We start from the raw sequence: 16,875 nt of genomic DNA, 5'->3' as shown, positions 1-16,875 counted from the left end.
TGGCCACCCTAAGATAAGTACTGAAGAGGACAAAAAGCCAGCAACTCAAAGGGAGAATCCCTGGAAGAGACAATACTAAATTCTACTCTTAGGGTGTGTTGGCTTCACAACTTGCGAAAAGACTTGTGAAAGAAATAACTAATCTTATCTACAGAGCGTGTCTTCACAGCACAGGTAGTTTGATGTATAACGTGAGTCTTACCCCGAACTCAACTCCCACCCACACAAAACTTCTTTGAAAACAGTCTGGAGAAGCCAGCTTAGAGGCTGGAGGGATGCTGCATGTGTTCCAGTCCAGCTATTGCATGTACCCGTATAACACGGGGTTCATCTGCAAGAACATGGAGATCTACGTCTAGATCTACCATTGTGATATCATCTCCATCGAATGCTCCATTTTGTCACTGAAGAATGTAATGGAGAGAATCTAGATCTCCCTCTAGAATAAGAAGTATAAGGTGGTTCTTCTGAATCCAATGATTAATATGGGCAGTCAGTTGCCACCAGTGGTGTGATACTAGGAGGAATCACCGGAGTACAGCCTCTGAAGCTGTGCCTGTTGGCAGAAGGTTTAAATGTCAATACTGATGACTTGAGTCTTATCAGAACCATCTGTGTACAAGAAACCAGTACTGGAGGCTTCAAAGGTACAGAGGACGCAATGGCTGATGGTATCAGTCCTACAGACATTCTAGCCAGTGCTGAGGGCAGCTCTGGCTGTAATAAAGGCTGTAGCCTATGAGTAGTCAGAGTTGGGTCTTGTAGCAGCCAAGGGGAATCCAGGACCAACAGACAGAGCAAATCTCTTGACATCTCAATAATATTTTGGCAGAAGTTCATAATTCTAATAAATTGTCAGAGCCATTCTCAAGGATACCTGCACTGGTCCTGGAGACAATGGCTGGATTTCCTGCCCTGATTTCACTGTTGGTACTGGGGAGCACCTAGACTCTACTTGTGATGTAACCTGACAGTTCCCATGAGGACTCTGCTGAGGCTTTTCAGTTTCCAGAGTCTGATTCTGAAGAAGAGCTTGATTTATAAGTCAAGTCTTACCCTGAGACTAACTTACAGCTCTTACAAGACATGGTGGGAGAAGGGGAACAATTCCTCTTCTCTTGTGTCTGTCTGACTTCAAGCCATGAGGTGAGTCAGAAAGACCCACAGGAGAACTCCTGTCCTAGGATAAAGCACTGGACTCCAGACAACTGAGGTCTGAGAAGGGATGCACAGCACACTCCATATGGTAATATTTTACTCTTATGCCCCTAGATTTTTGTCTTCTCCTCTTGAAAGATCTACAAATAGAGCACTTGTCTCTCATGTGCCCCTCAGTGAGGCAAAATAAACAATGAGTGTGAGGGTCATTCAGTGGATTAGACATCCTGCAAGTGAGACAGTGCTGAACTACAGGAGACTTTGGCATAACCAAGTCCTCTGGTACCGAGTAAAAGAGCCCCAGAGAAAAACAAGAACAAAACCTTCATAAAATAAGAAATAAACAAATATCTGGTGGGAAAAACATGGCTAAAGAAGAAGCTACCAGAACTATTTATATGGAGAAAAGGTTTACTCAGAAGAAAAAAAGGGAATCCGTGAACAACAGCTGATGGAGAGCTCCGACCACCAGACATTGGTGGTGAGAAGGAGCCGTGAGGCTGCTGGGGTGGATACACAAGGACATGCACGGCAAACTGACAGGTACCACCAGGGAAAGCTCTCTGGCTGCAGATCACTGAGCATTCACACACCTGGAAGGAGAACACCCAATTCTTCCTCCACATCCCATCTGAACACTCAGGGGGCAGGGAGCTACTGCCAGGTGTCAGTCAGGATGCGTGGAAAGCCATGAACTACATCTGCCAGGAGGACACGACATCTGCTGGGCACAATCCTGACCTGGGGGGCAATAAGTTAGAACTGGAGGAGCTCAAGGGGCCTGTGTGGGAATCTCAGCACTTTAAGTCAATGAGGGATGGTTTCCACATCCGTTTAACCAATCTCTCACCTCTGGGGATGTTTCTCTGGATCTCTCTAGCCTGGGACCCCTGGAGATCAGAGACCCACGGCTCTTCCCCTCGGTCCAGCTGGGAGATCACGCTGGGCTTGCGAATTGGAAAACCTGCTCTGGGAAAAGAAACTAAATGAGATCAGAGTTTTACTGTTGTTCTGAGACAGTGTTTCCAGATGTGCTGGGTGGATGGATGCCCTGTATACACCAAAGGGATGGGAAAGTGTTCCTGGAGACCCTTTGGGGAGGGCAGAAGGGGATTCAAGGATCTCCACACACTGGGGGATTTTATGACTGTGGCATAGCATCACTGTGCAACCTCTTTACACTTTCCTAATCCTGCTGAGCCTGGGACTAAGGAGCTGATCCCTCTGAACCCTGAGCAGAAGGCAACCTGGGCACTTCAAAGATGCCCACTTTCTAACACCGAAGGCACAGGAATCCTTACCCAGCGAGGTCACATTCCTGTAATTCTCCTGCATGACGTCCCTGTACAGAGCTCTCTGACACAGGTCCAACAGCGCCCATTCCCCCTCAGAGAAATACACAGCCACCTCCTCGAAGGTCACAGGCATCTGTATCAACAACAAGAGTCCCCCACTCAGAACCTGCTGCCCCAGCCACTGCCCCCGAGGCTCGGTTGCAGAAAGAGCTGGGAACCTCCCCCTCGGCCACAGAGAGCAGGAACATTCCTGGGGGGAGGGGGGGAATTTTGGAAAGATTAGATGAAAAGCATGCTGTTACTGTGGTGCAACCGCAATGACCAGAGCTACTGATTTTATCATGGATCTCACAGTGTTTATCTAGGATTTGAAAAATTTCTCACGATCACACCATTCCTGGCAGTGAAATCGCACATTTTCCATTTTTCGAAATGGCCACCTTCTTCCGTTTGGGGAGAGGACCTGAAGATAAAATGCTCTTACTCAAGATGGCCACCACTGCCCTACCCTTTGGCATGTGGAAGGCAGGCTGCCCCTAGTGAAGGTGGCCACCAGCTCCCATTGTTTTCATAGCAACATAGAATCGTAGCACTAGAGGGGACCTCACAAGGTCATCTAATCCATTCCCCTGCATCCAGATTAAATATCCACAGAATCATAGAATATTAGTGTTGGAAGAGACCTCAGGAGGTCATCTAGTCCAACAACCTGCTCAAAGCAGGACTAACACCAACTAAATCTCTTAAAAACCAGGCCTTAAAAATCTCTAAGGATGGAGATTACACACACACACACACCCCCGCACCCCAGGTAACCCATTCCAGTGCTTCTACTAGTGAAACAGCGTTTCCTAATATCATAGAATATCAGGGTTTGAAGGGACCTCAGGAGGTTATCTAGTCCAACCCCATGCTCAAAGCAGGACCAATCCTCAACTAAATCATCCCAGCCAGGGCTTTGTCAAGACTGACCTTAAAAACCTTCAACCTAGACCACCCCCGCTGCAACTTGAGACCATTGCTTCTTGTTCTGTCATCTGCCACCACTGAGAAAGCCTAGCTCCATCCTCTTTATAACCCCCCTTAAGGTAGTTGAAAGGTGCTATCAAATCCCCCCTCACTCTTCTCTTCTCCAGACTAAATAACCCCAGTTCTCTCAGCCTCTCCTCGTAAGTCATGTGCCCCAGCCCCCTAATCATTTTCGTTGCCCTCCACTGGACTCTCTCCCTATTGTTCACATCCCTTCTGTAATGGGGGAACCAAAACTGGACGCAATACTCCAGGTGTGGCCTCACCAGTGTTGAATACAGGGGAATAATCACTTCCCTCAATCTGCTGGCAATGCTCCTACTAATACAGCCCAATATGCCATTGGCCTTCTTGGCAACGAGGGCACAGTATTGATTCATATCCAGCTTCTTATCCACTGTAATCCCCACGTCCTTTTCTGCAGAATTGCTGCTTAGCCAGTCTGTCCCCAGCCTGTAGTGGTGCATGGGATTCCTCCTTCCTAAGTGCAGGACTCTGCACTTGTCCTTGTTGAACCTCATCAGATTTCTTTTGGCCCAATCCTCCAATTTGTCTAGGTCACTCTGGACCCTATCATAGAATATCATAGAATATCAGGGTTGGAAGGGACCTCAGGAGGTCATCTAGTCCAACCCCCTGCTTAAAGCAGGACCAGACCAAGTACCGTCCCTTATTTTTGCCCCAGATCCCTAAATGGCCGCCTCAAGGATTGAACTCACAACCCTGGGGAACTACAGACTGAGCCAGTGCTCAAACCACTGAGCTATCCCTGCCCCCCAGCATATCTACCTCACCCCCCAGCTTAGTGTCATCTGCGAAGTTGCTGAGAGTGCAATTCATCCCATCATGCAGATCATCAATAAAGATGTTGAACAAAACCGGCCCCAGGACCGACCCCTGGGGCACTCCACTTGATACCAGCTGCCAACTAGACATCGAGCCGTTGATCACTATCCATTGAGCCTGACAATCTAGCCAGCTTTCTATCCGCCTTATAGTCCATTCATCCAATCCATACTTTTTTAACTTGCTGACAAGAATACTGTGGGAGACCGTATGCAAAGCTTTGCTAAAGTCAAAATATATCACATCCACTGCTTTTCCCCATATCCACAGAGCCAATTATCTCATCGTAGAAGGCAATCTGGTTGGTCAGGCATGACTTGCCCTTGGTGAATCCATGTTGACTGTTCCTGATCACTTCCTCTCCTCCAAGTGCTTCAAAATGAATTCCTTGAGGGCCTGCTCCATGATTTTGCCAGGGACTGAAGTAAACCTGACCAGTCTGTAGTTCCCCGGGTTCTCTTTCTTCCCTTTTTTAAATATGGGCACTATATTACCTACATCATCCCTGACAGGTGTTTGTCTAATCTGCTCTTAAAATTCTCCAATGATGAAGATTCCACAGCCACCGTAGGCAATTTATTCCAGTGCTTAACCACTCTGACAGTTAGGAAGTTTTTCCTAATGTCCAATCTAAACCTTCCTTGCTGCAATTTAAGCCCATTGCTTCTGGTTCTATTCTCAGTGGTTAACGAGAACAATTCTTCTCCCTCCTCCTTGTAACAACCTCTGCGTACACCCAGGGTTATGTGTACCCCTGCTCCGAGGGACTGTTTAAAAGCTGGGGGTATAGCACTGATCCTGTGGATCTGCAACAGCAGCTAGGAAGTAGACTGAGGAAGGTGCAGGGAGACTAGAGGGGTGAGGGCAGGAGGTAGGCCAAAGATTGGACAGGGGGATGTCGGGAGGGCAGGAGACGGGGGAAGTAGGTCACAGGGGGATGTCTTTGTGTGGGCATGGGAGCAGACCAAGGGTTAGACAGGGAGATGCGTGGGCAGTGGGGAGGCAGACTGAGGAGGGCGCACAGGGATTTGTGTGTTGCAGAGGACTGGCAGGAGAAAGCTGGACTCTGCACAAACCGCCCCTCCTCACCCCATCTCGATGAGTCCCAGAGCTGCTGCCCTTAGTGCGGAGATGGTTCCTGCAGCCTCAGATCTCGAAATCTGCTCCCTCTTATGGGACACACCACATTTCAAACCAAAATGCATCAGTACGACGATTTTAGAGCACATGGAATCATTGACTTTCACACAGGAAGCTGTTCTCATCCTTAGCTAGAAGAATTGGCACTCTCCTGTGCAATTGCATGGTGTAAAAGGCAGAATGGCATTTTAATAAACACAATTATTGAAAGAAAAAAACCACCACCACCACACTGGACCATGTTACAGACATCTAAGAACAATATTTCAGTAATGAGAACCCACTAACAAAGCACTATTAGCCAGAACTTTTAAAAAGGACCCAGAACACTTGGTTTTGAGGCAGCTCAGGGACCAAAATGATACACATAATACAACCAACAGAAGAATACTAGACTGCAGACTACCTCTTCTGAGCTCACCTCCAAGTGCCCACACTGGGCAGCAAACAGCTTTATTAATAAAACTGCCCAGAGCACTTGGTTCCAAAGTGGCATGGGGAACAAAAATATGCCAGAAGAGCATTTTAATAAAGAAAATTAACTTAAAATACAGAAAATACAGTTAGCTAAACTGGAGAATATTTGAGTAATAAGAACTAATTAATAGTGCACTGTCGTTAGCCCATTCTAGCCACATCCAGGTTTGGATCATCTATATGCTGAGAAAATAGGTTTCAGAGTAGCAGCCGTGTTAGTCTGTATCCGCAAAAAGCAAAGGAGCACTTGTGGCACCTTAGAGACTAACAAATTTATTTGAACATAAGCTTCCAATGAAGTGAGCTGTAGCTCACGAAAGCTTATGCTCAAATAAATTTGTTAGTCTCTAAGGTGCCACAAGTACTCCTTTTCTTTTTGAGAAAATAGGGAAACAGGAGCTCATGTTGAATCATTTTCTGCCACGGCTGTTTCTAAACCCATACATACGAAATCCCTCTCTGACTTCATATGAATTTTGCCCATACAAGACCTTGAATCAGATGATCAACTTTCTCTATAGAGAGGGCCAAAAACCTAGGCTGCAGGGGAAAACAGTATATGTGTCAGGCCTGATTCAGTGCATGTGCACACACACACACATAGGGTTTTCCTTTAGTGCTTAAGAACAGCAAGACACAAGCTCAGTCTAATCTTCCTCCTGCATTGAAAGAGAAGGGTAATGTCTCCTTGGTGGACCCCTTTGCACCCTCTCTAATTCCTTAAGGTGAATCTGCAATACCTACACCTGTGTGCAGAGCTCTAGCACCTGACACTCCAAGTGAGGCAGCAGAAGAGAGAAGTGTCATGGTGTTAGGGCAGGTGGTCCCCAACCTTTCTGTGGGAATAGCACATTCCTATTCCCAACAGACTGTGGCGGACGCCAAACACCCTGCTGCCGAAATGCCGCTGAGAAGCAGCAGTGGAAAGAAGCCTCGCCACCGAAATGCCACTGAGACACAGCAACGCTTCTCGGCAGCATTTCGGCGGGCGGTTCTCAGGTGGCCGCGCTCGGTGGCAACATTGCAGCGGCGCCGTGTCCTGCGGGCACACACAACTGCCCCCACGGGTGCCATTGCGCCCATGGGCACCGTGTTGGGGACCCCTGTGTTAGGGCCTCTGGAGCTGTATAAATGAGGAACTTGCAGCTCCTCTACAGCCTCCCATATTGACTCATTTTGTTATCACAAAAAATGGATTCTTGGGTGTTCCTGGAATATCCTGCCTATTGTCCCCTTGTGCTGGGGCAATGTTTCCGGGGTAACCAGGAATGTTAAGGAAAACAATAAAGGACACGGATATAACAGTCTAATAAAGTAATTGACATAGGCAGTATTCTTTTCCAAAAGACAGTATCCTTTTATTAATGAAGCTAGTAATCCCTCATACAGTACATTTTAAAAATCCTAAACAAGGCACAAAGACCCTTACACAAATCCCCTAGTGCAAGTATAAAGGGCATTCAAACTACAATGGCATATTGTTTAAATGGCGAGTTTGCAACAAATCGATGACAACAGGTCTTGTATTTGCTTTAAAAGGTTACATAGGTCAATTGCAATTAATAACTGAATTATATGCATTCTTATAAGCACACACACATGCTAGTCCTATATACTATCCTATGCTGTACTATAATTAAAAATAGCAGGCTTACTTTATAAATCCGTTGGTATCCCTTTAAATTGCAGGTGCTGCCTGCTTCTCTGCCCTGGTCACAGCAGCTTTCCTCACTCTGTCCTTTCATGTGTTAGTTATTGTGTTATTAATGTTACCGCTGCTGCTGTCTCAGCTTCCTTCAACTGTCTTTCCAAGCTGTTCTTCTGCCCTCTTGGTCAGCCCCTGCGATCTCTCCCTCTGGCAGCTCTTTCAGCAGATATTCTTGCTGGCTTCCAGTTTCTCCCTCTGTCTTCCCCCAACTATGCTCTCTCCAAATCTACTTCCTGGCAGCCAGTGTTTTATGTTGCACTTTAGCTCCTTCCCTATGCCTTTCTGATCTTAGCAGCAATTGTCTCATTTGCACGTGCTCAGTACCAACCAGTATCTCAGAGCAATGACTGACAGCTCTAACCTTTAGAACTCGCTGTAACCGGTCTGAGTGGGCTGTGACCAGCCCGCTAGTCGACCTCTCTCTCACCTCGTCCTGCACGTGTTCGGTAACTATTAACTTGGCACATGCTCACTGCTGCTTTACCTCAGGGTAATGGTTCTGTGGACCCTCTACAAACACACACAGCATTTTGCCAGGAAACCATCTTGGACATTCTGTGGTTTCTATAGGGTGACCATATTTCCCATAAAGAAAAGGAGGACTTGTGGCACCTTAGAGACTAACAAATTTATTAGAGCATAAGCTTTCGTGAGCTACAGCTCACTTCATCGGATGCATCACAAAAGCTTATGCTCTAATAAATGTGTTAGTCTCTAAGGTGCCCCAAGTACTCCTTTTCTTTTTGCGAATACAGACTAACACGGCTGCTACTCTGAAACCTGTCATATTTCCCATGTGAGGCTAGCCAAAGCCATCTCCCCATCCACGCGTGGGGCTGGCCTGAACCACTCGCCCAAGGCCTCCGCTCGCCCAAGGCCTCCTCCCACCCCTTCTCCCTGCACAAGGCTGGGGCTGGCATTGCTGCTCGCCCCCGCTGCGAGGCTGGGATTGGTGTTGCTGCTTGTTTGAGCCCTACCTGCCTCCCACCTGAGCCCTGTCTCCCCCCCGCATGAGGCTGGCATCGCTGCTTGTCCCCCCTCACATTCCTCCTCATCCCACTTTTTTGACAAAAGTGGGCATTTGTCCCATTTGCTCTTGCCAACTGATCAATTTGGCAAGAGCAAATGGGACAAATGCCCACTTTTGCCAAAAGAAGTCGGGACAGCCAGAACAGGGCTTTCCTGGCCAAAACAGGACATATGGTCATCCTAGGTTTCTGCCAACAGAAGATTGGCAGTTCCCACCTTAACGTGAACAAGCTCCTGCTTGTTCAGAATAGAGATCAAGCAGACAACGTGGCGGCTGGAGAATGTTTCTAGTAACAACATCTGCCTCTTCCTTTGTATATATTTGATAAAGATCAAAATGCTCAAGGAACACTGGTGTCTCTTGGTCCCCTTGAAGGGAGCAGGTTCTCACACTGTGGGGCCCACCTCCTGAAGAGGGACAGGCATGCACCAAGCAAGGTGTCATTTACATTTTTTGTTTGGCCGGGCAGCTCTGGGTTTCTGGCTGAGCTATAGATGATGCTGCCGCTAGATGCCACTGTTGATAGCTCTCAGCTGCTAGGGTTGGACTGCAGTTCTGGCTGCCCCCCACAGATGCCATGGCAGGGTTGGCTGGCTCCAGCAAAGAGAGGCTATTCCCTGTCTATGCAGAACAAGAATGCTGCAGCAGTGGAGGCCATATTACTGCCTCAGGTGGGACAAGAAGCATGGCAGTGGCAGACAGTGATGTGACTAGAACCATAATTTAGATTTGTCTTTCATCCATCTCCCTAGTGTCTGCAACTAACAAAGTCACTGCTCAGAGAGAGATGGAAACTTTCCTCTCCCAATCAAAAAAGAAATCTGCCAAACAATCTATAACTCCCCCCCTTTTCCTCTGAGTCTAACTCTTGCAAGTTTTCCAGCACATGAGACAAACTGTAACTACCCCGAGAGGGAGTTTTGGTAGGGTGTGTGGAGGGGTGTCTGTAATTTTGTTGAGGAGTAAATTTCCTTGTTTCTTTTCCACACATAGATAGGAGGCTGGATCCCAACAGGATACTGGGTTTAGGCACTGTTCTCCATTATTTATGATCATGCAGAAAATTGGCACCTACTTTTGGTTGCTGCCCATCAGTCAGTAAAAAAGTCTTGTGAACTCAAGATCTTGCATCTTGTATCTGAAGAATCTGAAGGTTCATGCTGTTCCTGAAACCGTTTCTCTTCTAGCACTAATTCCTGACTACAGCCTGCTACTTACCCAGTATTTTTACCTCTGCTTCACTGAAGTATGGAACCCTGACATTTCCCCCCCCTTGCAGCATTCAGTTGGTGTTGAAAAAGCACAAAGCCACTTAGAGGGTATGGAAATCCCATGGGTGCACACCTATGTGTGGAATAAATAGGTCCAGAATAGGCCCCTCAATTTCTAGATCCCTGTTGTTGTTGCCAACAGTTCAATTGGTAGTGAGTGCCACTTCAATGGCATATGTTGTTATATTTTACTCATCCTATTCTATAGTCGGTTGCCTCTTTACAATCGTCCAGCTGGCAGCATGTCTGCCCTTTACTGTGCAAAGCATTGTGGGGGGAAAAAATCCAGTAGGCCTAAACTTCCCAAGTAGGTCTAAAACTTTGGTCAAGCTAACTGTGTATGTAAAAGCATAAGTAGAGGCAGAGGAAAATTCCATTGTGGGGCAGTTGCAACAGAACAGCTTAGGAAATATAACCCTAACCGCAAAGAACAACCTGTTAATAACAGGAAAAGCTTGTTTTGCTGTATCCCAAATAAAGAAAACTACTGTTGGAGCCTGTACTTATATGCCAAATAAGGAAAAATGCTGTTAAAGGAAGTGTGCTTAATAAATTGTGGTTTTCAGCTATATAAACTCCTGTATTTTCTGCTTATGCAGAGTAGCTATGGCTGACTCTCCCTGTATACGTATACTTGAATAAAGTTCCTCAGGCATTTCTGATTTCAAATACAACGCATGGTTAATTTTCCACCACAGAATGATTTGCACAAAGCTTTGAGGAAGCTTTAATAAAACCTGCAGTTCATAAGTACACAACTGTAGTAAAATAAATGGTTTAGTTTTTATTTTCTCCAGCATGCATAGATTAGTTTATATGAATAAATTGGGACCACTTTCACCACAAGAAGCACTGGATATTTTAAGAAGTCCAATAAAAGAAAAAAATGGACTCTGTGATACGATGTACCTCAAAATAGCACCCTGTAATTATGCACATCGTTAATGTGTATGCAGTTATGAGATCTTGCTGTATGGTTGGTACTGAAACATGTTGTAAGTTTGAGAATCTCTACAGCTAGGTGGGTATTAACTAACCAGTAATCAACTCTATGCCTCACTTGCACAAACCCACACTATGGGGGTTTACTCGATCACTGTGACTCAGCAAAGCTCACCGGGACATGTCTGGGCAAGTGTCTGCTAGGCACATGGACTGAAAATATAAATTGAAGGAAGGTGGCATCATGTCTTGGCCTTTCTCCTCCCCCACTTACTCTGGAATCAACAGGAATGCTAAGAAGAGGACAACTTCACCTAAGGAGAAGAGGAAAACCTGTGTATTATGAACTGTAACATCCAGTGGGGTGAGGAAAATTGCTGCTCTAAATACTGCCTTGTGTAATAAGGTTTAAGGTTTAGATTGTGCATTTATCTTCTATTTTCTTTGGTAACTATCTCAGACCTTTTTATGCCTATCACTTATAATCATTTAAAATCTATCTTTCTGTAGTTAATAAATCTGTTTTATACTTTACCTAAAACAGTGTATTTTGCTTGAAGTGCTTGGGAAACCTCAGCTCAGTTTACAAAGGCTTGTGCATATCTACATGGAGGAAGGGGCAGACTAGGTAATAAAATTACCTTGGTCAGGCTTTTGACCAGGGTAGGACGGTACAGCTGTGGTATGCAAAGCTGGGGAGAAGTGGCTGGTGTCTTTCTCAGTGTGATTTGTGAGTGGCTTTGGGGTATTCCTTCAATCTAGCTGGTTGTGCAGCTCCACGTGCTGGTGTGCTGAATGATAATAGCGCATGAAGGGATTTGCTGGTTGTCACTAGCAAAGCATTGTGAGAGACAGCCCAGGCTGGAGAGTTAAGGGGGCACAGTGATACCCGTTTTCAAGGTTGTACCCCAGGGATCCCGTCACAGACTCTCCCAGCTCCTAACCCCCAAAATGGAAAGCTGTTCCTGTACAGTGATGAAGGGCAAAAGGATAGAAAAGATGACTGGAGTTATGATCTATACAAATGGATCCACAAAGAAGGTATCTTTTGCCAACAGAGATCCACTAGTAAGGAAGACATGTTTTTGAAGAGTGATTGATACACGTGAAGGTATGTTTCACAGATATGGATATTAAGTTCCTCATGAAAGCGTGGACACCTGTTCCCACCCCCCTCTTACTTTCACAGGAGTCTGGCATCTGAGCCTCTGGCTTAGCGAGTTCATTTCTGTTCCGGGTGACCCTCTCAATTAGGACAAGCTAAATATAGGTGCTGACTTTTACTTTTCCCTGGTGGTGCTCCACCCTCTCTTTGCACTGAGGTCCTGTCCCCACTCTGCCACTTCCCCTGAGACCCCACCCCTGCTCTGCCCTCTCCCAAGGCCCTGCCCTCATTCAGCCTGTTCCCATACCCACTCTGGCCCCTCCCCAAGGCCCCTGCCAGCTGCTCACTGCTCTGCGCCCTCCCCCAAACCCCTCCCCGAGCCGCCAAACAGGTGCATGGCAGTGCTGCTGATTAGCTGCTGGGGGGGAAGGAGGGAAAGTTTCAGCTCTCTTCGCCCCTGTCCCCGGCAGCTCAGCCTGGGCAGGAAACAGGCCGCTGCTGCCTCCCAGCCCGGCTCTCTCAGGCAGAAGCGGCTCCATCCCCCTCTGCACCCTGCTTCCAGGGAGAGTGGCCAAATGTGCAGGGGGAGGTACAGGGAGATAAGGAAAGAGAGCCCACCATCCCTGCAGGTAGAGCACTGCGAACCCAGGTTGCGTGCAAGGGGGGGCCACTGTGCAGGGGAGACACATGGGGCAGTCATCTGTCCTCCCCTTTAGATTGTGCCCCCCCAGTATAGGAAAGTACCAGTTGTCTATTCAGCAAGGGCACCCATCTCAGGCTTCTGCTCCCCAGCCATTACATTTCTGGGTGGAGTATTTCCAGGCTGTCCAGCTCCCTGCCTTCATTGTGTTATTTACAGCAGAAACAGGCTGTTCAAGAACACCTGCCTGCTTTCTCTTCAGAGACTGAAAACAGTGATTGTCAACAGCTGTGTCACCATACAGCTCCTTCTATACAAGCCCATTTTATTCTTAAAGTACTACAGAGAAAACATTGAAAACAATAAACGAGCCTACATGCATGATAATAATCTTACCAGAGTTCACCTGAATCCTTGTGGAAGGGAAGGGAAGACCCAGAGATCAAGCCCAGTGGCAGTCAGAGCTGCAAGAGCAAAGACACAGATGTACCTGCATTCCAGCTTCTAAAGCTGGACGGGCAGAGACATTAGTAAAAGGATGGAATATGGGGGAATGAGTGATTCCTGCAGAGGGAGACAACTCACTTAATCTGGGACAATCGGTCTTTCTCCCTCCCAAAGCTTAAGAACCAATGAAATTCCCAGGCTGCTCAGAAAAATGGGATTTGCCAGAAAAGTTTTATTTGCATCTTATTTGTGGGGGAACCCATATAATTGAGCAATATTGAGAAAATAATTCAATCAGCAATAAAAACTCCACTGACATCCGACTTTCCAGAAATTTCAGATCCCTCCGCTCCCACAGCATGCAGAAATAGGGAGAACATGCCTCACGGGGCAGCAATTTCCAGAAAAGTCCCAGTGTGTGACAATGTGAACCAAGCCCCTGCCTGAAAACAGGGACCAGGAAATCCAGATAAATCCTTCGTCTTGGTAAAAGCCTTCCCATGACAGAGAGAGCCAGGAAGGGATGGGAGAGTGTCAGAAAATAATGCAATACGGTAATAATAATAATCTCACTCTCCTGGTGCCTCTGTCCTCCTAAGACACACAGCACACAAGTAAATAGTGGGGCTACTTGATTCTCCAAGGAATTGGGCAACTGTTTATTATCCCCATCGTTCCTCCCATCTCTACAGATGCAGAGAGGAGGGGAAGTGGCTGGCACTAGTCTATGTGGAGTTTCATGTGGAATATTTGTGCCTTTCCCCACAGATGGAACATTTGTAGGGGCACTCTCCCATGTGCCTTCTCCGATGGACACTGAAACCAGATTTTTGTCTGAAGCTATTCCCACAGTCGGGGCAGGAATAGAGTCTCTCTCCTGTGTGGATTCTCCAATGGTCAGTAAGGTGATGACTCTGAGTGAAGCTTTGTCCACAATAGAGGCAGCTATAGGGTTTCTCCCTGGGTGGACTCTCAGGTGTATAATAAGGTCTGAGGTACAAGCGAAGCTTTCTCCACACTCTGGACATCCATAGGGTCTCTCGCCCATGTGAATGCTCTGATGTCTAGTTACATATGCACTCTGGGTGAAGGTTTGTCCACAGTCAGAGCATTTATGGCATTTCTCTCCTGTGTGGATTCTCTGATATACAATAACGCCTGACCTCTGACTGAAGCTTTTCCTGCAGTCACTGCACTTATTGGGTCTCTCTCCTGTGTGGGTTCGCTGATGTCTAATAAGGTTTGATTGGTCATTGAATTGTTTCCCACACTTAGAGCAGTTATAGGGTGTCTCTCCCATGTGAGATCTCTGATGTCTAATAAGGTGTGATCCAGAACTGAAGCATTTCCTACACTCAGCACATATGAAACGCTTCTCTTTAGTGCAGGTTCTCGGCTGGATCGTGGCCTCATTACAATCCTCAAACCTTGTGAGTGGATTCATCCAGCGTCTTCCCTGGGCTGCACTGATTTTCTTGGGCTTGTCCCTGCCCAGGACTCTGGGGATCATCCCCTTCACACCTTCCCAGCAATGTCCCCTTTGGTTCCATCACTCAGGACCTGCCGGATAAGGATTCTCTCATTGCCCCATTCACCATCTCATCACCTGCTGGGACAGAGAGAGAATCCACACAGGAGCCATTCCCTGTGCTGGGGGAAAAGAGAAGGTCAGAAAAGGGGAATGGGAAAGTGGGGAAACAAACCAAAATAACTGCTGGGAAGACTGACAAATCAGAAGTTGAATCCCCCACAAACCCTTCCCCGGAAGAAAGAGAGAAGGGAAAAAAAAGCTCCCTGCCTGTACTGTATTTGTTCTTCTTCGAGATGTTGTGCACATCTATTTCCCTTCACCTCTATTCCGCTTTAGGAGTGTGCACACTGAGTGCACTCTAATGGGAGAGTTTTTTCTAGTGGTGTCCATCGGGATGGCACATGCACCATGCATGTCCTCGTGCATCCAGGCGAGGGCATGAAGGGCAGATCTCCCCCCTGCACCATCTCAGTTCATTTGCACCAGCATCCTAACATAATGGATTCTGAAGCCGAAGGGAGGAGAGCAGGTGCTGGAATAGACATGTGCAACACAACCTGGAAAACAACAATTACATACCAGATGTAGTTATTCTTTTCTTTGAGTGATTCCATGTGTCTATTCCACTTCAGGTGACTCCCAAGCAGTGTTCTATGGAGGAGGATTCAGAGTCTATCTGCAAAGCCACTGCAGACCAGCTTTCCAAGCTAGCGCAGTCTCTGGAAGTGGCTGCAATGGCACAGGGCTTGGGAACAGTGTGAATCAAAGACCAGGTTGCTGCCCTGCAGACATCTGGGATTGAAATATGCTTTAGGAAAGCTGCCGAGGCTCTCACAGAATGTGCAGTGAGCTTGGAAGGCGGTTTTAACTTTGCAACATCATAACTTGTAGTGAGACGAGAGGTGACCCACCAAGAAATTCACCATAAGGGAATCTCCTGCCCCTTCATTCTCTCCACATCGGAAATAATTAATTGTGGCAAAGACTGAAACTGTTTTGTCCTGTCCAGATAAAAGGCAAGGGCCCCAGCAGATGACCAGAAAATGCCGTTTCTCCTCAAGCTTCCGTGAATGTGGTCTGGGGGAAAACGGAGGTAAAAAGATGGTTTGGTTGAGATGGAAATTGGTAACCAGCCTTCATAAAGAACGTGGATGAGGCTTTAAAGCAACTTTATCCTCATAAAAAACAATGGAAAGAGGGGTGGGGGAAGGGGTATGAAATTCATGGTTGTGGTTTCCAAACCCTTCTACTGGAAGTAACTGCCACTGGAAAGGCCACCGTAGCTGATAAATTAGGCAGACACTTGTCTGGGTATTAAACCAGACAGTCCTGCTTTCCTTGGGTGTGTCCCCATCCAATACTCAGATGAAACTGGTTTTGTTCAGTATCAGATGCGGGATGCCATACTGAAGAGCACGTTGCTCTATCCCTGCCAGTGTGACCTTGCACATAAGATCACCCTGGTCGGGGCAGGGCGGCGCACTCTTAAAAATTACACCTCCCATGTGGTGTGAGCTCACACATACACCATGCATGAAAAGTCACTCTGGTGGGCATGGAGTCATGTCAGCAGGAACAGGCTCATGATGTTCTGGGAAGTACCGGAATGTCCCGTATTCCTGGAGCACATGAGTGGCCACCCTAGGGTAAGTACTGAAGAGGACAAAAAGCCATCAGCTCAAAGGGAGGATTCCTGGAGGAGACAATACTAAACTCTAATTTAAGGGTTGTTGGCACTGTAACTTGAGAAAAAAGACTAGTTATTCCTTTCACAAATCTTACTGACAGAGCGTGTCTTCACAGCACAGCTAGCTTGAGTTATAATGTGAGTCTTACCCCTAACTCAACTTCCGCCCACACAAAACTTCTTTGAAAACAGTCTGGAGAAGCCAGCTTAGAGGCTGGAGGGATGCTGCATGGGTTCAGCTATTGCATGTACCCATATGACATGGGGTTCATCTGCAAGATCATGAAGATCTATGTCTAGATCTACCATTGTGGTATCATCTCCATCAAATGCTTTGTTTTGTCACTGAAGAATGTAATGGAGAGAATCTAGATCTCCCTCTAGAATAAGAAGTATAGGGTTCTTCTTCTGAATCTGATAATGAATATGGGCAGTCAGTTGCCACCAGTGGTGCGAGTACAGCCTCTGGAGCTGTGCCTCTTGGCAGTAGGTGTAAATGTCGGTACTGATGGCTTGAGTCCTATCGGAACCATCTGTGTATAAGAAACCAGTACTGGAGGCTTCAAAGG

The 16,875-nt window shown here is 46.9% G+C and overlaps 3 protein-coding genes across 7 annotated transcripts in view; 1 reads left to right on the top strand and 2 right to left on the bottom strand.

The window, feature by feature from the left end:
- The window catches only part of LOC119843027 (zinc finger protein 850-like), a 765,636-nt gene that overhangs the window by 16,804 nt on the left and 731,957 nt on the right, over nucleotides 1–16,875 (top strand). The window lies entirely within an intron of this gene.
- The window catches only part of LOC119842502 (zinc finger protein 251-like), a 503,489-nt gene that overhangs the window by 206,832 nt on the left and 279,782 nt on the right, over nucleotides 1–16,875 (bottom strand). The window lies entirely within an intron of this gene.
- Nucleotides 1–16,875, bottom strand: part of LOC119842490 (zinc finger protein 239-like) — a 32,048-nt gene that overhangs the window by 3,970 nt on the left and 11,203 nt on the right. For 3 of the 5 annotated variants that reach the window (XM_038370711.2, XM_043496909.1, XM_043496910.1), the window contains 2 exons: nucleotides 2,460–2,586; nucleotides 2,009–2,122 (listed from right to left, as the gene is read on the bottom strand). In XM_038370711.2, coding sequence (XP_038226639.1) covers nucleotides 2,009–2,122; nucleotides 2,460–2,586 — 241 coding nt within the window. Of the gene's footprint in view, nucleotides 1–2,008; nucleotides 2,128–2,459; nucleotides 2,587–16,875 lie in introns of those variants that run through there. The other 2 variants (XM_038370717.2, XM_043496911.1) reach the window with 2 other exon arrangements.

The sequence above is a fragment of the Dermochelys coriacea genome, chromosome 14 (genome assembly GCF_009764565.3).
Source record: "Dermochelys coriacea isolate rDerCor1 chromosome 14, rDerCor1.pri.v4, whole genome shotgun sequence".
Taxonomy (NCBI): Eukaryota; Metazoa; Chordata; order Testudines; family Dermochelyidae; genus Dermochelys; species Dermochelys coriacea.
This window is presented reverse-complemented; position numbering and strand designations above follow the sequence as displayed.